The 22,444-nt window shown below is 40.7% G+C and overlaps 1 protein-coding gene and 1 non-coding gene across 3 annotated transcripts in view; one reads left to right on the top strand and one right to left on the bottom strand.

The window, feature by feature from the left end:
- Positions 1-648: 648 nt before the first annotated feature.
- SMS (spermine synthase) overlaps positions 649-22,444 on the bottom strand; it is a 54,346-nt gene continuing 32,550 nt past the window's right edge. For both annotated transcript variants that reach the window (XM_047844782.1, XM_047844781.1), the window contains exons 5-11: positions 19,382-19,557; positions 18,448-18,602; positions 17,358-17,447; positions 9,836-9,950; positions 8,508-8,587; positions 3,070-3,185; positions 649-1,174 (exon numbers count right to left, since the gene is read on the bottom strand). In XM_047844782.1, coding sequence (XP_047700738.1) covers positions 1,135-1,174; positions 3,070-3,185; positions 8,508-8,587; positions 9,836-9,950; positions 17,358-17,447; positions 18,448-18,602; positions 19,382-19,557 — 772 coding nt within the window. In that variant the 3' untranslated portion in view covers positions 649-1,134. The remainder of the gene's footprint in view (positions 1,175-3,069; positions 3,186-8,507; positions 8,588-9,835; positions 9,951-17,357; positions 17,448-18,447; positions 18,603-19,381; positions 19,558-22,444) is intronic.
- Positions 10,223-10,330, top strand: LOC125157969 (U6 spliceosomal RNA). Its single transcript, XR_007149109.1, has one exon. It is a non-coding gene; the product is annotated as a U6 spliceosomal RNA (small nuclear RNA).

Below are 22,444 nucleotides of genomic sequence, written 5' to 3'. Positions count from 1 at the left end.
ATTTTCTCAAAACACACACTGAATATTTCAATTTTTAATGCTTTCCTCACTGCAAATTCACCATAAATGAACGCAGTGCCTTGATAAAACATAAAGCTGTTATAAAAAGAACAGAATAACCACTGATGTCTAATAATCCAAGTCAGTGTACCTTCACCTTTGATGTGGATTCTTATCCACAAATACACTTTACAAGCTGTTAGCTGCCTGCACTTCCTGAGTTTATGCCGCTCTTATTGCAGGCCTCTACAAACTCTCATCTATCTGTACATCTAAAATCCTTCTTAAAAAGTTTTACAGCAGCAATCCAAAATGCTCTGTGTTTCCACATCTAATACACCAATAAGAATGGGAATAGAAACAAGCTTCTGACTTTCAACTTTCCAGTAAGACCAAATCTTTTCCTATCCTCAGGTCAATTTTATAATGAAGAACTGGTGAATGTAATAAGTTGTGTATCATTTACCACGGGGGTAAATGAAGTCATTACTACTGTTCAAAAAGGCCCTAAGGCCATCCTGTTATAAAGAGATAAATGGCACTGAGTGATAGAAAAGAACTAAAAAAGATCAGGAGACACCTTTGTTCTGTGAGATCAGCAGTGAGAAAGTGGGGACCTGGCTGAAATAAAACGACAAACACATGAAATTTCTCATTTATAATTTTAATTGAAGCATTGCTATTCATTTTTTCTTAACTCTTTCTTATAAGCACCAAATTTTAATAACTAAGTCAATTTTCTGGGAAAAAAACACCATCAAGAACTTCCCTCCAGAACAAAAACAATGATGTTCATTCCTCCAAACAACCAAATTTGAAGTCTACCAAAACAAAAATAAAAAGCCCACACACACAAAAGAAAGTAACAAAAATCACATTCTAGGGGTTCAGTGCATTTAGCAGCCTTCGCTGTGCTGTCTAATCATCCTTCAGCTGACTTTCAAAAAAAATAACACCCTAGTTCATCAAAATATACATTTTCCATTTGCTTTTTTTAAATTAAGAATAATAATTAAAAAGAAAATAAAACTTGAAGGAATTCACAATCAATTGCCTGACTCCTTTCGATGTCATGTACAGCATATGAAGGTCAGGAAGGCTATTTGCAGCACACACGATTGGGGACAACGGTCTTCAAGGGTTAGCTTTCTTCCAAACAGTGTAAAATACCCACCTGGACAGGGAGTCAAGGAATAAGTGCAGATAATTCAAGGAAGAACAGACAGCATTTAAAATTTGTTTGCTGGCCTACAAACTGGAAGGTGGATGCAAGTTTCAAGGCTTAAAGCATTGCAGTGATGAGCATTAGGTCCTCTTAACAAGCCACTTTAACAGCCTGCATACCTACCACCTGTGACTGGGTCGCCAGTGGGGAGGAGCGGGGAGCAAATGGGGGCAAGGCTAAAGGCATACAAATACTCCCTCAGGTATGCTACTGCTTTCCGAGGTCTTTCAGACTTCTTAGGGAATTAACATGACAAGGAAGGGTGGGAAGGTGAGAGGCTGGGGGGTGGAGGAGGAAGAGAGGGGTGGGAAAAAGAGAGGGAGGGAGAAAGAGAAGGAAAAACAGGTAGAAGGATGGAGTGGAGCCAGAGGGCAGAAGCCTTTTCTCCAAATGTTATGAACTGGATTTCTACCAAAAAAATGCTCCAGAAGGAAAGTCTGATGAAGGTGGACAGTTGGTCAGGGGAGAGTTATCAGAGATCTCCACAGAAAAAAAGTGGCTGCCCAGCATATACAGAGAGCTTCTTCCAGGGGGATCTAGGGGTTTTCTAAGGCCTGTGTCTGTCAGAGGCTGCCAGGGTTTGCGGACAAGGACCTCACTGCAGGCCAGTGGCAGTCACAGGATCTCTCTAGACAGCAATGAAGACAGCTGTTACAGAAAACTAGACTTGGCCACCTCAGATAAGGAAGCTTTTATCTGGAGACTAGAAGTCTGCCTTTTAGGAGGAAACGCCATTTTAAATTTCCAGTGACAATGCTCCTATTCTGCCTTTTCTCTGGGTACTTTTATTTCTCTGGACTAACTTTACTAATTGGAACTAATGAAGAACACCAACATTGGTTTCTACTGCAAATCAGAATCAAGTGAAACTAATATCAAAGTAGGATGATTTTAATACAAAAAATAGAATGAGGGGCGACTGGGTGGCTCAGCTGGTTAAGCATCCGACTCTTCATTTCTTCATTTCGGCGCAGATGATGATCTCATGGTTTGTGGGCTCCCTGCTGACAAGCGTGGAGCCTGCTTGGGATTCTTTCCCCTCTCTGCTCCTCCCCACCCTGTGCATGCACTCTTGCTCTCAAAATAAATAAACTTAAAAAAAAAAATAGAATTAGCATGTTTACTCTTTTTGCCCGCTACTCAGGTGGTATTTTAGACTAGGGCTTCTGAAGCTTTATGTGCACAGCAATGTCCTGGTAGACCGGTCCAGGCAGGTAACCAGGCCTCAAGCCAGCCTCTGCCAGCCTCTGCTGGAGCAGGAGGCCAGGGTGGGGCTTGAGGATCTTCATGCTAACCGGTTCCCAGGGGATGCTGCAGTTCTGGGGACAGCCTTTGAGAACCAGTGCTGCTTAATCAGTAGAACCACCTGGGGAGTTGTGGGAGGCCACACCCCAGAATCTGAGAGTGATCCAGGTATCAGTAGTTATTTTAAAGCTTCAGGGAATTCCAATGTGCAGCCGCATCTGAAGACCATGGCCTTAGATAGTATAGACCTAATTCCATTTATTACTGGGATTTAAAATGTTGAACTGGCATGGGATTTACTTGGGTATTCTTTTTTTTTTTTTTTTTTTTTTAAATTTTTTTTTCAATGTTTATTTATTTTTGCACAGAGAGAGACAGAGCATGAACGGGGGAGGGGCAGAGAGAGAGGGAGACACAGAATCGGAAACAGGCTCCAGGCTCTGAGCCATCAGCCCAGAGCCCGACGCGGGGCTCAAACTCACGGACCGCGAGATCGTGACCTGGCTGAAGTCGGACGCTTAACCGACTGCGCCACCCAGGTGCCCCTTACTTGGGTATTCTGATCTAACAACATAATGTCATGTTATGTCGAAGGATACAATTCCAAGTATGAAGGAACACAGACGATCTCCTTTGAGAATTCCACAGGACAATACAGGCGCCCAAGCTGTTCTTCATAGAGCGACAAGGCTTCTGTCAAATTGACACAGTTACCCTAAATCAAAGACAGGAAAGCAAACAATGGGATTCTTGAGTCTTACTGAAGGCCCCCCCACTCATTTGAAGGTCTCTAATAAATGAAAACAATTTTAGCTTTAGATGAAAGTTCTCCTCTTCGAAAATGAGAGAAGGCTTCTGTGCTATGACACACTGCATTCAATTCTACTTATAGATCCATTAATTAGCTCATTATCCTTCTACCTCATTTACCAAGCCATTTCACATTCAGAGAATGAAGCTACAGAAAGCAGTGAGACCAATTTCTCATTAGTAACACAGTCACTGTATCAACACCATGCAATTAGCAAAGATTCATACACATGAGCCATTCAAAATGTTTTCCCACTGGTCACCACTATGTTGAGAATGAAACATCAGAAAGATAATGCTCTTCGTTTCCAGAATGGCTTAAAACTATGACCTTCATAAGAATCTAAGACGTTGCCAAAGAACTATGTTCATACCTCTAAGCTTTCCCCTAAATATGTGATTTTCAGGCCTAAGAAAACAAAAGTTTACTCATAATATGTATACTAAGTAAGGATATCCCACAGTTCCACTCCTTATCAAGCATCCTCCCTTGACTTCATTGTTCTAATTTTTCTCCCTTTCTTGCCACCACCTTTTCAGTCTCCCCAGCAGTTAGGAGTGGTCAGTGAGATGTAGTTAACTCTGCTGGGGGCTACCAGGAAAGTTTATGCTTCTGGACAATCAAGGATAAACAGAGTGACCCGTCTCTTCAACTTACTTCCAGCCTATGACCTAGATGTGACATTTGAAGCTGCAGCAGCCACTCTGTGACCATGAAGAAAAAAAGGATGAATCAGATGCTGGCCAAGAACAGAGCAGAGCTACTGAAAGGATCTGCCTAGTTCTATAGCAGTGCCTTTTTTTTTGTTTTTAAGTAATCTCCACACCCAATATGGGGCTTGAACTCACTCACAACTCAAGAGTTACATGCTGCCCCGCCCCGCCACCCCCTCCCACCCCCCCACCCCCGCTTACTCAGCCCAGGAACCCCTAGAGCAGTGCTTCTTAATCTTTAATGTGCATATGAATCACACGTGATTTTCATTCATTAGGTCTGGGTTAGGTTTTATCATTTTAGCTCAAGTTTCCTAATTGTGGCTTTTCATAATGGGTACTTAATACCACCTATTTCCTTTTAACCTCTAAAATTCTTTACAAACCAAAGACTACTGAATGCATGTGGTGATTCCATTTCTTAAGAACTTCACTATCAATTTGCCTTAGAATAGCCAAGTACAATGTAAAATGAAAATTATTCACAAATGAAAATTATTTGTGAGCGATACTCACAAATGAAGGCATTCAGTGATGTAAGCATCACAAATGAAATGCATTTCGAAACCAACCAACTAGCCACAGGCAAGTGGGCAAAAGAACTATTCTGAGAGCCGGCCTTGGCGGTTTTCACTTAGCACGTTCGTTTAGCATGACGTCGTCCTTCAGTGTCAGCCTGTTTAGTAACCCATCATCTAGGGTCCTGCAGTGGGATTTGGCCAAAGTGCCCTTCACCAGCATATAATTTGGTTTCAACATTAAGTTCACCATGAGAGTATATAAACACCACACATGTAATTTAAGATTCACAAATAGAAAACAATGCTGGATGTTTTTAGAACATATCACCACTGGGGAAGCTAGAGAATGGAAATGCCACCTAGGTGCACAGTTCAATGGTTTTTCTTGCCATCTTAAAATTGACACCAGACTCTCTTTACTGAAGGCATATGGGAGGATCTCCTTACTGAGAATGTGGTAAGGAGATAGGAAAGTTTCAATTTGTTCTTCCCCAGCATTGTCAAAAAGCAGTTAAAAAAAGGAAAAAAAACCTCACCACAAATGGAGACCTACCCCAAAAAAGTAATGTGATACATTTTACTTTCCTGTGTATTTAAATGGAAATACATTTTTTTCTTGTCTTAAGAAAGACATATCGGTTTTTTCAGTGCCACCGTAACAGTGCGCATGAACATCCAGATGGTTGCTCTCAAGAGCAGCAACAATGCCGAAGAGAGAGGCAGACACCAGGTACTTATTAGGCCATGCTCCAAAGTCATCGTTGGGTTTCTAGCTGGGAGATGAAGCATGGTTACATTGGCAAATCTGAAACCATTGATGTCACAGAGCCGGGAAAATTGTTGTGACCTCACGGGCAGGTTAAACAAGTATAGAATGACTAGCCCCAGATCTGGTGTACAACGAAAAGATCTAGAAAAATGCTAGAATAATCTGCTCCCGTCCTACCAGTTCGGTTTCATAGTACTGACAACCTCAGTTGGCATCGTGGAGCAGGAGGAAACAATTGATGAAAATCCACAAGAGGGAAAATCCTGGGATTCTTTTTCTAGCCATGTAATGCATACGTGCAAATCCAATGCCTCGATGAAAAAAGAAAAAAAGGAAGGCTGGATGGACAAAGGACAGACATTGGAGATGCAGAACAAAAACCCAATAGCAGAGAATTAAATACCTATTAAGGATGAGAAGGGAACTGGGGCACCTGGGTGGAACAGTTGGTTGAGCATCTGACTTCGGCCCAGGTCATGATCCCACGCTTTGTGGGTGTGAGCCTGCATCAGGCTCTGTGCTGACAGCTCAGAGCCTGGGGCCTGCTTCGGATTCTGTGTCTCCCTCTCTCTTTCTGCCCCTCCCCCACTGTCTCCCCAAAATAAACAAACATTAAAAAAAAAAATTTTTTAAGTTTGACAAGGGAATAATTGGGGGGAGGTGGGCATCCTAAGAGGTAAATCCCTATTCAGTAGTTTGGTTCTAGGAAGCTTTCCTTGGCCCATGTTAGGTGTGAGTAGGTGACACTGCTTTTTTACTCTAGATTTCTATATTGTTTTTATCTTTTAAATTTAACAGTATGTATGATTTTTGTAACGTAAAAAAAACAAAACAAAAATGCAAGTCCGGAAGAATATATCCTTAATAACATCATTCTCAGCAAGTTCAAACGCAAGCTGAACAATATAATGACAGGAAATTACACATATGTGAAACATCTATAAAGAAAAGTACAGGGGGGCACCTGGCTGGCTCAGTCAGTAAAGCATGTGACTCTTGCTCTCGGGGTTGTGAGTTCAAACCCCACTTGGGCACTGAGTTTACTTAAGAAAAAAAAGTACAAGAATAAAAAAGAATAACACTAAAGATGGGTTACCTTCTAAAAGGTGGACAGGCGTTTAGGGAGTAATGTAGACGTGTCGAGGGTACCAGTTATGTCCACTTCTCAAGGAGGGGGTAGTATTTTGCATAATAACTTACATGAATGCCACATACATAAGTTTGTATGTATCAAAGAACCTCTAGAGTTTTTTTGTTATTTTTTTTTTTTTTTAAAGGCGAGTGGGGAAGAGAAGGGAAGGAGGTCGAGTCCCTGGTCTTGAAAGCAAATATTCCCTGGATTGAAATTCCCCTGGCCCACCAGAGCCAGCTCAGTTCCCACCCACTCCATTTCCACAGCTTTCCCCAGCTCTGTGGCACTAACTAGGCTGCCTTCATGCAGCCAGGGTGATTACTAATGACATCATGAATTTGCTACTGTGATGCAATTTCAGGCAGGACATTTAGTCTGCCTGAGGTCTGCTAAGAGGTCAAACAACATTTTCATTCCATCTTTATGTTTCAGTTCTAAGCTACATGCTGAGGTAAAGGGGGTAGGCGTGAATCAAGAGTATCTCCTGAGCATTATCACATGGCAGTTTCAAAAAAGGTACTACAGGGACGTCTGGGAGGCTCAGTCAGTTAAGCGTCCAACTCTTGATTTTGGCTCAGGTTATGATCTCCCGGTTCATGAATTCAAACCCTGTGTCTGGCTCTGCACTGACAGGTCAGAGCCTATAGCCTGCTTCGGATTCTGTGTCTCCCTCTCTCTCTCTGCCCCTCCCCATTCATGCTCTGTCTCTTTCTCTCTCAAAAGTAAAATTAACATTAAAAAAATATTAGAGACTCAAGTCTAGAATGTGTTAAAAAAAATCATTTCTAGGGGCGCCTGGGTGGCGCAGTCGGTTGGGCGTCCGACTTCAGCCAGGTCACGATCTCGCGGTCCGTGAGTTCGAGCCCCGCGTCGGGCTCTGGGCTGATGGCTCAGAGCCTGGAGCCTGTTTCCGATTCTGTGTCTCCCTCTCTCTCTGCCCCTCCCCCGTTCATGCTCTCTCTCTGTCCCAAAAATAAATAAATGTTGAAAAAAAAAATTAAAAAAAAAAAATCATTTCTAAACATCAGGCAAAAAAATTCCATTCATATACAGTTGTCTCTTTCCCTCGAAGCTTCTCAATACTTTCACCAAGTTCAAGGTCTCTAAGATTAATCACCATGGAGAGTGGGGTCTTACATGCAAGGGAAAGAAAAGGAAAACAGGATGGGCTGAAGACTAATTCAAGGTGTCCCTTAGAGTTTCCAAGTTGTATTCACCATTATTAATCTCAGATCCCAACAAGTGCCCAGAGCCTGCATTAAAATGCCTCTTTGGGAGAATAAAGTTAAGTCCTCTCTACTAGTTTTTGACATTTAAATATGCTATTGCTTTTTAAAGGGGTGGGGGAGGGCTCCTGAAAACACTTAAGAATTACAGGGACCAGAGTGCAATACTGCCTAGGTAAGTGCTTATTTTCTGCTTATGAATTAAGGGACTGGTGTACCAAGTAAAGAGACTAGATCAGCATTTAGCACCTTTTGTGGTCATTTTCAGAATTTTCTTCAGGACTTTAGCAGGGTGTGTATACACACACACACACACACACACACACATACATAACAAGATATATGTATATGTATATATATATTATATATATATTACATAACAAGAGATACAAATTTTAAACTTTCTTTTAAATTTAAGAATCCCCTAGAGAATGGGAAAAAAACAATTTGCTTCCATCTGGTGGCAGGAACTCATACTACAGTCAAAGCAGTTTATTAAGCTTTATGTTGATAAACTGGCTTTCCAATGAAGAATCTCCTAGAGGATAAGGGGAGAGAAATTAAAAAACAAACAAACAAAAAACAAATAAAATCACAATCTGTATCTCCATCTGGTGGCAGGAGTTCATACTACAGCCACAGCCCAAGGTTGATAAATTAGGACAGTGGGCAATAAAAGGACATAAGAGAACTCATTAATTCTGGAGAGGACAGGTCAGCTATTTACAAACTTGTTGTCTGAAAGAACATAATACAGTTATGATGTTCTATCCTTAACAAATATAAATTTCAGTAATATGCATGCAAATTTCAAAATATAAAAATTCTTATCGAGCGTTCTGGGGAAAAAGAGTTAAGTGTATACCTGTGTAAAATACTTCCCATCCGGTTTCAGTACTTTCATCGAGAGGTCAAGAATCAGTCTGAGAAACTCCCATGTAGAATCTGGATAATAAAAAAAATTAATTATATAAATATGGGTTTACATGCATCAGAAACATCTAATGTCAAATATTCGCATTAATATTCAAAAATACCAACAAAAGAAAGTAGCCAAGAGCTTGAGACTCCATATTCAAAATCTTATTTGTAAAAATGTACTGTCTTTTTGGGGTGTCTTGCACACACGTGCATATACTCAACGTCAAAAGCAAACATCCTTGGGGCGCCTGGGTGGTCAGTCGGTTGGGCCGCCGACTTCAGCTCAGGTCATGATCTCGCGGTCCGTGAGTTCGAGCCCCGCGTCGGGCTCTGTGCTGACAGCTCAGAGCCTGGAGCCTGTTTCGGATTCTGTGTCTCCCTCTCTCTGACCCTCCCCTGTTCATGCTCTGTCTCTCTCTGTCTCAAAAAAAATAAATAAACGTTAAAAATTAAAAAAAAAAAAAAAAAAAAAAAAAAAAGCAAATGTCCTTGTGCTTAGCACTGCTCTCACAGTACCAATAAAGATTAGACAGAAAGGCAGTGGATGAAATCTAAAAGACAACAGGTTTAAGAGGGAAGTTGCAACATCCCAAGAGAGAAACAGCAAGGGTCATCAGGTGGGGACCCAGTCTGCAAACTCAGCAGGAAGACAAGGTTATAGAAAAACAGTAACACTGACATGCCAAACCGGCAGTGATTTACAGCGTGTGGTTTGAGAAGGGGAATAGTCACTGGTGTTGCTTAGAAAGGTCACCAGTTTGTCCTAGTACAGGTTAAAAATCATATAATGTAGGGGAGCCGGGGTGGCTCAGTTGGTTAAGCACCGACTTTTGATTTCGGCTCAGTTTATGATCTCACAGTTTTTTGAGTAAGAGCCATGTGTCCGGCTCTGCGCTGACAGTTCAAAGCCTACTTGGGATTCTCTCTCTCTGCCCTTCTGCTCACACTGTTTCTTTCTCAAATAATTTTTTTTTAAATCACATAATTTAAGTAAATTACCAAACAAGCTAATTTCTCAATAATGTGATTGAGTCATTTTATTTAATGTTTCTCTCAAATGACTGAGTAAATGTGCTTATTTAGTGACAGAACAGGATTTGACCAAAGCCAAATTCAGCCATCTTTCCACTGTACGCTGCAGTTTAACTACCTTGAAAAAATGAAGGAACTTACTACGTAGACAATCTCTAAGAGCCTTTCATTCTCACGAAGTGCCAAGAAAAACATTTTCATGAACATTGTCTTGGTCAGAAAACAAAAAACAGAATCTACCTTCTTCTGGAGATGTGGAGATTGGAACAGCTGTCAAATCATTAATCACATAATCAAACTCTCTCCCTTCTTTGGCGTACCTCTTCAGTACTGGAATACAGTCTTCTATTAGAACCTTCCAAAGAGAAAAGGAATAGATGTATGTGAGCCAACTCATGTGGAAGCAGTTAAGCCCTTGTAGAGGAGGGAGGAAAATGCAAGCCGTTGCTGAGATCCACAACACCTCCATGAACAAGGAATGACTTCCATCCATGCCTATAAGAGCTACAATTCAGTGCCTACTATATGCTTTAGTATGCCTTCTCATTTAATCTAAGCAACAATCTACAGGTACTATTAATGACCCCTAGTTTATAAGTGGAAAACAAAGTTAACAGAGGTTACACAGTGCTTGCTTTGCTAGCACACATACTAAAATTGGAACGATACAGAGAAGATTAGCATGGCCCCTGTGCAAGGATGACACACAAATACTTCCAGAAGAGAGAGAAAGAAAGAAGAGATGGGTACCATATCTTGCCCAAAGGTACCCAAAATAAGAAACGGAGCCAGGGCACCTGGGTGGCTCAGTCGATTAAGCATCGGATTCGATTTTGGCTCACATCATGATCTCATGGTTCGTGAGATTGAGTCCCAAGTCGGGCTCTGTGCTAACAGTGTGGGCCCTACTTGGGATTCTCTTTCTCCCACCTCTCTCTGCCCCTACCCTACTCATGTGTGCGCTCTCAAAATAAATAAACTTAAAAAAAATACAGTATATAATACCTATAACATACAAAATGTGAGAGAGAGGGAGGGGGAGAGAGAGAGATAGAGAGGGAGAGGGAGAGGGAAGGACAGAGGGAGAAGGAGAGAGGGAGAGGGAGAGGGGGAGAGAGAGCGAGAGAGCGCACGCACACACGCGCACAAGTGTGGGAGGGGCAGAGAGAGGGGGGACAGAGGATCTGAAGCGGCCTCTGTGTGCACATCAGAGAGCCCAATGTGGGGCTAGAATTCGTGAACCATGAGCCAAAGGCAGACGCTTAACCGACTGACCCACCCAGGCACCACCCCTACTATTTACGTTCTTGATAAGGTCTCTGGTCAAGGACATGTTATGAGTAGTTAAGTTTGGGGGGAGTCTAAAGTTAGAGGCAGATTTTTGACTATAGGGGAGGGTTGGGGGGGTCAGCACCCCTAACCCCCATGTTCCTCATGTTGCTCAAGGGTCAACTGTACAGGAAGTTTGGGGTTTGCCTTCTCTTTGAAGTACTATAGGTACATGCTGGGGATGCGTAGGCTGCGGGCAACATCTTGAACTAGCAGGAGTTACTCTCCTTGTCTTTTATTTTTCTAGTTACAAAATACACACTCATGTAAAACAAATTCATGTAAATCAGAAGTCAAGTTTGCCACAATTCCCTGAACAACCTATTCCAGAATTTTTCCTATGAATGTTCTTATACAAATCCTCAGTCACAATTTTATAGTCCTGTTGTTTTGTAACTTGCTTCACTTAATACACCATCTAAGTGCAACCATATAAAGACATAGAAAACACTAATCAATCCTATTTGATATGCTGTTTTTTCCTATGCTCATATACACTTTTACTAACACAAAAACACAAATGCTTGTCCCATTTTATAAAACTAGGATCAGAAAGAATGCAAGCAAGCAAGCTAGGATCACACACATGCTGAACTTGAAAATTTTCATCTAACACCATTCCAGGTAATGGTATTTTTAAAAATTGTATCATTCCACTAAAAATATGCTACTCAACCTCCGTGTATAGATGCCTGTCTGTAGGCTAGACACTCAAACATTGGGTTGCTGAGACAAAAGGCATGTACATTTTAGTTTTTAGTTTTGATGGCCATTCACACTCCAACTAGCAATAATTGCGAGCATCTGTTTCCCTGGCATCCTCCCCAGCACTGTATATTGTCCCTCTTCTATTATGTCAGGTCCCTTCCCTTGCTCATGTTTCCACATGTACTTGCAGAGTCACTAACAGGGGTGAACATTTTGTTATAAGTTTACAGGATAGGGGTGCCTGGGTGGCTCAGTCAATTAAGCATCCGACTTCAGCTCAGGTCATGATCTCACGGTTCGTGGTTCAGGCCCAAGCAGGGCTCCGTGCTCCCAGCTTGGAGCCTGGAGCCTGCTTCTGATTCTGTGTCTCCCTCTCTCTGCCCCTCCCCTACTTGTGTGTTCACGCTCTCGCTCTCTCTCAAAAATAAACATAAAAAAAATGTATAGGATATTTGATTTTCATTTCCTGAGATTGACCAGTTCATATCCTTTACATTTTTCTATTTAGTCATCTTCGTTTTTAAGTTTTAAGTTGTAGGGAGGGGCTCTCTGTATTATTAAAGGGATTAAATACCTGTCACTTTTGTTACTAGTTTTTTGGCTTTATGGTATTATGTTGTTACAGTTTCTGGGTTTCTTGTCTTTCTTTAAAAGGTTTCCCAACTTCAAGATTAAATATGCTAAATTTCCCTAAATGTATTAAGTTTATGTATCTAGACCTTAAGCCATCTGAGATTAATTTTTCTATGGCTTCTGAGGTTATGTTAACTTTGTTCTCATGTAAATGAGAACAGCCCATTGTGCTGGCACCACTTATGAAATCAACTAAATCTCCTTTTCCGAAGCAAACTTGAAATATACCTTAGGTCATGTATTAGCTGTGTGTACAAATACACACTCAGACGTGTTCAAAGTCTCTGTGCCATTCCTCTTATCTGTCGATTCCTGTGTCAACATCATACTTCCTATTTGATTACGCTTTAACAAACAACAGCACAAATCTCCCTTCACTATGATTATTTAAAATTGTTTTTCTTGGCTATTCTTAGGTATGTATTGTTACAAATGAACTTGAAACCATTTGGTCTAATTCTAAAAACCTCCTTGGGATTCTGATTGGTATTAGTTGTAATAGGAAGTTACAGACACTGTTCCAGTATTCTCATTCTAGAAATATAACATGTCTCTCCATATGTTCCAACTTCAGTTAGTCTTTCAGTAAGACCTTGACCTAATTCTTATCAGTCCCACAATACCATTCTTATTTAAATATACTCCTAGGTATTTAATGATGGGTCATTATTCCTAAATGTGAAACCTGAAACCATAAAAAATCCTAGAAGAGAACACATGCAGTAATATCTCTAACACTGGCCATAGCAACATTTTTCTAAATATGTCTCCGGAAGCAACAGAAACAAAAGCAAAAATAAACTATTGGGACGTCAAAATAAAAAGCTTCTGCACAACTATCAACAAAACTAAAAGACAAACTATGGAATGGGAGAAGATATTTGCAAATGACATATCTGATAAAGGGTCAGGATGAAATAAAGAACTTACACAACTCAACATCCAAAATATAAACAATCCAATTTAAAAATGAGCAGAATACATGAACAGACATTCTTCCAAAGACAGCCAGATGGCCAACAGACACATGAAAAGATGCACATTATCAGGCAAATGCAAATCAAAGCCACAATGAGGTATCACCTCACACCTGTCAGAATGGCTAAAATCAAAAACACAGGAAACAACAGGTGTTGGTGAGGATGCGGAGAAAAAGGAACACTCATGCGCTGTTGATGGGAATGCAAACTGGTGCAGTCACTATGGAAAACAAAATGGAGGTTCCCCAAAAAGTTAAAAATGGAACTACCTTATGATCCAGCAATTGCACTACCAGGTATTTACCCAAAGAACACAAGAACATTAATTCAAAGGGATACATGCACACCAATGTTTATGGCTACATTATTCACAGTAACTGAGATACAGAAGCAGCCCAAGTGTCAATCAATTAAAGAAGAGGTGGCCTGTGCACACACACAATGGAATATTACTCAGCCATAAAAAAGAATAAATCCTTGCAATTTGTAATGACATGGACAGAGCTCGAGTATAATGCTAAGCAAAATAACTCAGTATAAGATAGACAAAAACCATATGATTTCACTCATAAGTGGAATTTAAGAAACAAAACAAATGAACAATTAAAAAAGAAAGAAACCAAAAAACAGACTCTTAACTATGGAGAACAAACCAATGGTTAGCAGAGGGGAGGTGGATGAACTAGGTGAAGGGGATTAAGAGCACATATATCATGCTGAGCACTGAGAAGTATATAGAATTGTTGAATCACTATATGGTACACCTGAAACTAATATAACAATCTGTAAACTACACTGGTACTAAAATTAAAAGCTTAGGGGCGCCTGGGTGGCTTAGTCAGTTAAGCAGCTGACTTCAGCTCAGGTCATGATCTCATGGTTCGTGGGTTCAAGCTCCACATCGGGCTCTGTGCTGGCAGCTCGGAGCCTGGATCCTGCTTCTGATTCTGTGTCTCCTTCCCTCTTTGCACCCCCCCACCCCACACACACTCTGTCTCTGTCTCTCAAAAATAAATAAAAATGTAAAAAAAAAAAAAAGTTAAAAGCTTAAAAAAAACCTCAATTGGCCATTATTTTGAATAGGATCTCCAACCCATTCTCCACCTCCAATTTCTATTCAAACTGTTTTGCATTTAACAAAGCTAAAAAAATTTTTTTAGACTGTCTCTGTCCAATCACTGCACCAAATTCTCATGAACTCAACTAGTTTTCTAGGTGAGTTTCCTAGATTTTCTAAGCATTCGTATCATCTGCAAATGATTCTATATTTTTACTGTTTTCATTTTTCTACCTTACTACATTAGCTAATGCCTCAAAAGTGAATAAAGGTAATAATAAGCACTTTCACCTTATTTCTAGTTTTAATGGAAATGCCTTATGTATTTTGATATTTTATAGAACATTTAAGTTTCTCTTTTTCAAATTTTTTAATTATTTATTTATTATTCGTGGGCGGGGGGGAGAGAACACGCAAGCAAGGGAGAGGGCGAGAGAGAGAGAGAGAGAGAGAGAGAGAGAGAAAGAGAGAGAATAGCTCAAGCAGGCTCTGTGCTCAGTTCAGGTCATGATCTCATGGCTCGTGAGTTCAAGCGGCTTGAGTTCAAGCCTGGCTTGTGAGTTCAAGCCTGGTGTCAAGTTCTGTGCTGACAGCTCAGAGCTCGAAGCCTGCTTCGGATTCTGTGTCTCCTCCCTCTCTCTCTCTGCCCCTCCCCTGCTGGTGCTCTGTGTCTCTCTCTCTCTCTCTTTCAAAACTAAATAAACATTAATAAAAAAATTAAAAGTCAGATGCTTTACTGAGCCACCCAGACACCCCAAGCAAATACATTTGAACAGAATCTTGAATGTGTATCTCCAGATTTATAAACAATTTAGATGAGTGCTTTAATTTGTTGATATGTAAATTACTTACCCCTCCCTACCCCATCTTCCCTAATGTGTTTGCATCCAATTTTGATTTCATGGTACATGTGTGTTAATTTTTTAAGCCGAGGCAAGAATTCTATCTATATTAAAATGTAGTTGTGATTGTTTTGTGAGCAAAGGGAGAAAAAGATACATACATATTTCACATCTACTATTTTGAGAGTTTAAAAAGGGAGAGGGGATTAGGTTCTTCAGAGCATGACAGATGTGTTTCACACAAAGCTAAAAGTTACCATTGTTGGCAAATAATGTTTGCATTGTTAGCCAGACTTGGCTAAGGTGTTTTAACCTGTAATCCTCACACCTGTGCCAAGTGGGTATTATTTCAATTTTATGGGTGGAGATTAAACTTAGAGAGTTCAAAGGACATTTATACAAGGTTATAGGGTAACTTTAGAAGGGTGATTCAGATTCTTGTCTCCCTGGCTCTTTTTTTCTAACTTCCTTATATGGATTCAGAAAAACAATTTAAGCATAAACAGAACCACAAACGCAAACCTGCAGTAATGTTGAGTTGTAGATTGTTGTAATTAGAGGCTGGATATATGTGGGACAGTTTACTAATGTCCTTGGAAAACAACTCTTGACTTGCAAGTCTGTCTGAAAATAGAGCACCAAAGGCAGGTAGTGACATTGACATTTAGACATTCTAGGGAATGGTAAAAATAGTATTTTATTTTGAAATGGTTTGGCTTTTGAGGAAGGTGGGTGTCTGAATGCATCCCCCCCCCCTCCACTTTGCTGGATTAGAACAACCATTAAGGGGAACCTGGAAAATTCTGAGGTTGAGAGTTTTCTAGGTGTGTTCAAGGGGTTGAGGGTTCCTGGTCTGGGGGTAGCAACAGGCAAGCCCCTTAGCCATTAAAATATTACTATTAAAAAACACCAGGTCTTTGCAAATAATTATCATTTGAAAAACAGATACTCTGTTGACCATTCAAAATGTACCCGATAAACTGTAATGACTGGTTAACTTGCAAGCACAGTACAATTTAGGACAGAAACTAATTTACTTAGCAAGAAGCAAATGTTTAAATACACATATAAATCACAAAAAGAGGTCTGAAGAGTAGCAGAACACGTCACCTCAAAATATGCCACTTTCATATATTGATTATATTGAGTGGTAGGCACTTGAAAAACCGCAAATGCAGAGAAGCTTTCTTTAAACTCCGCCTTCATCTGCCTAAAAGATGGAGCCTCTGAAAGAAACTCAATTGTCAGAGATCCCCTCTCTGGGGGATTCAACCAGAGAAGGTTGACCCTTATCACGGAACACCAAACTTTGTCACAAACATCAAACCTGTCCCATCTGTTCTTCCAAGGGCCCTTTATCTTTACTAACAGTCACTCTAAGACACCTACAACCCCCTTCCCTATTCAGATGATATTTAAGTCTAAATCCTAAAGCTACCTCTGAATTACTCAGTTATCTCTAGGTCTCTCCCAAGCATACACGAACTATATATGTTAATGAACTTGTCCTTCTCTTGTTAAGCTGTCTTTCATTATAGGAATCTCAGCCAAGAACCAGAAGGGCAGGGGGTAAGAGCGCTGACAATACAGAGTCTGTCCATCTCTGGCCCTCCACCTTGTTCATGCTTGCTCAGTGACCTCTCACGGAGCTATGTGTTCCAGCACCTTGGAGATTAATATACATACCTTTGAAATGCCTATCAAGGCCAGGATAGGTTTGGCTTCCCATGAATCTGTTAGAGATAACATAGTCTTTCCCCCTTCCTGATGCACAGGTGGTGCCATAAAATATAATTAAAGGTTAGTTGTCAAGTAGGTGCACCCAAACCCTCTGATCTCACTACAGTGCCCCTCCTGCATATCCTCTCACTCTATAAATCTGTGGATTACAGTCTGGACTTTGCAGAGAATAACTATACAGCTGCCACGGGTCATCCTCTGCCCCATCCCACCTGTCAGCAAGTATCTCTGAATAAAACTCTGTGTAACCTGTATGGAGTGGCCTACTTTGTTTTCTGGTCACAAAGTGCCTTCTCAGTTTGGGGGGATATTTTATTCTCCTTCCTCCACATTCTAGAGGAAAATTTTTCCTTCCCTACAAGGTGATCTATTTATTTCTTAACCAATGATACTTAAAGCCGTTTTAGGAAGGCACAATTCAAGTCAATAACGTATCAGTTGACTTAAAAATGTTATCCGGAAAATATAATTACCTGATAGCAGTCTCCTTTAAGATTGTCTAAGACGTCGCCACATGTTTTTCGCATGTATTTCTTACATCCATCAATCACCATTTGGTCAATGTTCAAACAGGTCAAGGAGAAATTCATCCTGAATTTAGATCAAAGAATTCTGAAACAGTAACACTATTGTTTTGAGAGCGAGAGGGTGCCAGTGAGCAAGGGACAGAGAAAGAATCCCACAAGAGGCGGGTGAGGGTAGAGGGGGGAGAAGCGGGGTTCACTGGATGTGGGCCTCAAACTCATGAACCATGAGATCATGACCTGAGCCGAAGTCAGATGCTTAACGACTGAGCCACCCAGGTGCCCTGAAACAGTAACACCTTAAAGAAAAGGTACAGGGCAGCTGGCTGGCTCAACCAACGGAACAAGTGACTCTTGATCACAGGGTTATAAGTTCAAACCGCAAGCTGGATGGAGATTACTTAAAAAAAAATCTTTAGGGGCACCTGGGTAGCTCAGTAGGTTGAGCGTCGGACTTAGGCTCAGGTCACGAACTTGCCATTTGTGAGTTTGAGCCCTGCGGTGGGTTCTGTGCTGACAAATCAAAGCCTGGAGCCTGCTTTGGATTCTGTGTCTCCCTCTCTCTCTCTGTTACTTCCCCACTCACACTCTCTCTCAAAAATAAATGTTTTTTTTTAATTAAAAAAATAAAAAAATAGAATCTTTAAAAAAATAAAGAAAAGGTAAGACAATTATTTTATAACACTAATGGGTTTCATATTTACCCCAAAAAAAACCCATGAATGAGATAATGATTTCATTTTTGTACCAAGGTCATTCAAAAGGGACTGAATTTTCTTTTCTCCTCATGAAGCCCTTCCAGGAAGTGCTAAGCAGTAGATGCTGGACCAAGATTGTTTTCTCTTTATTTTGCAACTAGAGCCATCTCTGCTGCTTTGGTCATAACCACATGAAAAGGCTACTAGGACTAAATTGAAATGTTCGTTCAAGACAGTATTTATAACACATTTGCCTCATAACATTAACTGGAGCCTTAAGACAAAAAAGGAGGAAGAAAGCAAAAGAAGTCAACTGAACTTCATCTCTAAGTAAAGGATATCTCTACCATAGTGACCATCTTTGGTTTCAGTTTGACTATTTCACATAATATGCCCCCATCTCCGCCCCCTAGAATCAGCACGTCTTTGCCACTGTAGTCTTCTTTTCCACTGCCCATGATGGCCTGGGTGTACGCCAAATCACTCTCTGCCAGATCTAGGGAGGAAAAACACAGGTCCAAAATGGTGACTCTACCCAAAGCCATACCATGACCTGACTCACCATACTGGAAAGTGCTGGAATCTAGCCTAAAATACAAATTTAAAAAATTTTTGATCTTTAAAAACTGTCAACAATGTGCAGAGATACTTTTATTTTTTCTGGACTGTGGATTTTTCATCAACGCTACCCACTGACACCTAATACATTACATACAGATTACACACACATATACCTTGAAGAAAACTCAGTCTTACAAATGTTCTGATATGCCAATTAAAAGCAATTACATCTTTCATTACATGAAGTATAACATCTAAGAGTTGTTCCAAATATGAGAGGGAGAAAGCAAACCAGGGTTTAGAGGAAACAAGATTGACCAGGAGTTGCTAATTACTGTCACTCAATGGTGAACATACATGGGTTCATCATACTATTTTGTACACTTGGGTTTGAAATTTTCCATAACAAAAAGATTTCCTAAAAAATAAGCAATCATATTTTCTTTACAGAAGTATTATCCGAATACTCAACACTAAGAAAACTAAAAAAAAGGAACATCAAGACCAAGTTTTCATGGCTCTGCCATAAAACATGAAAGCCCAGACAATTCACAGGTTAATGTGACATAAACATTCCTATCAAAAAAAAAAAAAAACAAAAAAAAAAAACAGCACTGCCAAGGACAAAGTAGGACAAATCCACAATGGTGTATTTGTGAGGAAAACATTGTCACTTTGCTATGCAACTGGGGTAGGGATGGAATGAATACTTACTAACATCCCCACTAAGGATGAGAATGTTTCCAAATTGCTTTGAATGTAGAATTTTAATGTTCTGATAAGGTGAATCTTCATCATACACCACTTCATCTATGTCATACTCAACCAGGCGACCATCAGCAGTGGGCCAGTATCTGTCGATGGCCCCTCCTCGAACTATGGGTGGTAACCTGGAAAAAAGGAAAAAGGAATGAGCCTTACAGGAACTGCTTATGGGCTGCTTATGGTGACACTGCCTTAAAAGCGAATCTTTTGGGGCGCCTGGGTGGCTCAGTTGGTTAAGCGTCCGACTTTAGCTCAGGTCATGATCTCGCGGTGAGTGCGAGCCCCTGCTTCACATTCTGTGTCTCCCCCTCCCTGCCACTCCCATGAGCATGCTTTGTCTTTGTCTCTCAGTAATAAACAAATGTTAAAAAAACATTTTTTTTTTTTTTTAGGGTGAATCTGGAGGAGCACCTGGCTGGCTCAGTGGAGCATGCAACTCTGATCTCAGGGGTGATCCACAGGAGTATAAGCCTCACTCACATTGTGGGTAGAGAGTACCTTAAAAATAAAAGTGGGGACACCTGGGTAGCTCAGTCAGTTGAGCATCCAACTTCAGCTCAGGTCATGATCTCATGGTTCATGAGTTTGAGCCCCACATCAGGCTCTGGGCTGACAGTGCAGAGCCTGCCTAGGATTTTCTTTCTCCTTCTCTCTCTCTCACAAAATAAATAAACAAAAAAAAATTTTTTTTAAGTGAACCTGGAAGCATGAGTGTACAAAAAGCAAGCCATAATGACCTCATGGCCAATTCCTGAGTAGTATATAAATCTAAAGCTTAGTCTTTCAGCTATATACAAACATGGCCCCTACCAAATCTAAACAACTGTGGTACATTAAGAGTTTACTTTTTAAATAAACCTTTCTGGCATAATTTAATTTTCCCTTAAAAAAAAGTTGGGAGAAAATGGCAACCTCAGACATCATACTTCATACCCCAAATACTTCAGCAAAAATCAAAACTGCCTACACAACCACACTGCCATTACCAAATTCATACAAGCGCACATGGAAGCAATACTATCATCCAGTACACAATCCATATTTAAATATCCCCACAATCGTCTCAATCATGTCATTAATAGCTATTCTGGTTTTGAATGAAGAATCATACACTATATTTTGTTTTCCTTTTTTGACCCTCATTTCATCTAGTATAGTTTTTCCTCTCATGTGTTTCACAACCCTGACCTCTCAGTCCAGACCAGTGTTCTGCAGAAAATCCCTCATGAAGGTTTGCCTGAAGATCTCTTCATCAAAGTCAGGTTGGCATGTATTTACACAGGCATCACATCAGGGGCAGAAGATGTGTGCTTCCTATCGTTAGAGATGTAAGTGTGACCACTTGGTTCAAATAGATGGCACCAGATCTCTTCATTTGCAATAGTACCTTTTTCCCTTTGAAATTACTAAGCAAGCTATGGGGTAGTCCTCTGAAATTGGGTGAAGGTCCTGATCTCCCAATAAACCTCCAGTAGTGGCTTTGGCATCTAGAAAATTCTTGGCCAAACCAGTTATTATTACTACAAGGACTGCAAACTGATGATTTTCCCATTCCATTCCATTTTGTAAAAGTTCAGTATTGTAGACAAGGTGAATGTACTAGAAACTACCAGCAGAGGACACTAAATGACAATGAAAACAAGACCCAGAAAAGGAGCTTGGCAAATCTAACAGGAACACAAAATGAAAACTGACTACACGTATAACACAACTATGTGCAAGTCATATGTTCTCAGATACAGTGGTTTCAACCATAAAACAGCTTAGCAATAAAACAGCTGTATACTGGCATCTGCTACCTCTGACTTGCTCTGATGACTCTCTTTGTTCCCCTCACTCACCTATTTCCAGGAATACAATCTGAACCTGTCTTAATGAAGCTTTCTCTGAGCAAACACTAACAACTATAAAAAACATAGAGATTTACACAAAGCAAATTTCCATAAACTCTCATTTAATCCTAACAACTCCTGATTTAACCACTTGATCTTTTAAGTGAACAAGTGCAGCTGTTGTAATTACTAGCAGACAAGAGGTTTGTCTTGTAAAATGTGGTGCCCCAAACAGGGTAATATTTCCCACTCCCTCTCTCCAGAACAGGCAAACAGGACTTGGAGGTAGCCTCTTCCACCCTGGCTGAGGGTTGGTGGGTGGAAGGAGGTGGGGAGGTAAACCACCTGTGACATTAGATGATGGTGACAAATATCAAGTCATGGGTTTTCAAGGGAGTAAATCCACCCCTGGTTGACCACCAGCCAGCTATCGACAATTACTGAACTATGCACAAACCTGCTGAAAATACATGTCCGTTCTCAACTGTGTCACTAGTGCCTTGGCTAAAGAGCTCTTCCCTTGATTGCAACACAATGGTTCTGTTTTTCTTTTTTTTTAGGATTTTATTTCTGGGGCACCTGGGTGGCTCAGTCAAGTTAAGTGTCCGACTCTTGATCTCAGGTCAGTCATGATCTCGCGGTTCTTGAGTCTGAGCCCCACATCGGGCTCTGTGCTGATGGCACGGAGCCTGCTTGGAGTTCTCTAATTGTCTCTGTCCCTCCTTCATTTGTGCTCTCTCTCTCAAAATACATACACTTTTTAAAAAACCTTATCTTTAAGTAATCTCTACACCCAATGTGGGGCTCGAACTCACAACCCCGAGATCAGAAGCTGCAATGCTCCACCGACTCTGGTTATGATCTCACAATTCAGGAGATTGAGCTCCACATTGGGCTCTGTACTGACAACATGGAGCCTGCTTGGGATTCTCTCTCTCTCTGCCTCTGCATCCCTCTCTCAAAATAAATAAATATTTTTTTAAAAGAATCCATAAAGTTTATTTATTTTGAGAGAAAGAGCGCGAGCACAAGTGGGGAAGGGACAGAGAGAAAGAATCCCAAACAGGCTCTGAACCATCAATGCAGAGCCCGATTCAGGCTCGAACTCATGAACCGTGAGATCATAACCTGAGCCGAAATCAAGAGTCAGATGCTTAACCAACTGAGCTACCCGTGCACC

This window comes from Prionailurus viverrinus, chromosome X, assembly GCF_022837055.1.
Source record: "Prionailurus viverrinus isolate Anna chromosome X, UM_Priviv_1.0, whole genome shotgun sequence".
Classification (NCBI taxonomy): Eukaryota; Metazoa; Chordata; class Mammalia; order Carnivora; family Felidae; genus Prionailurus; species Prionailurus viverrinus.
Note: the sequence above shows the minus strand (reverse complement) of the source record. Positions and strands in the feature narration are given on the sequence as shown.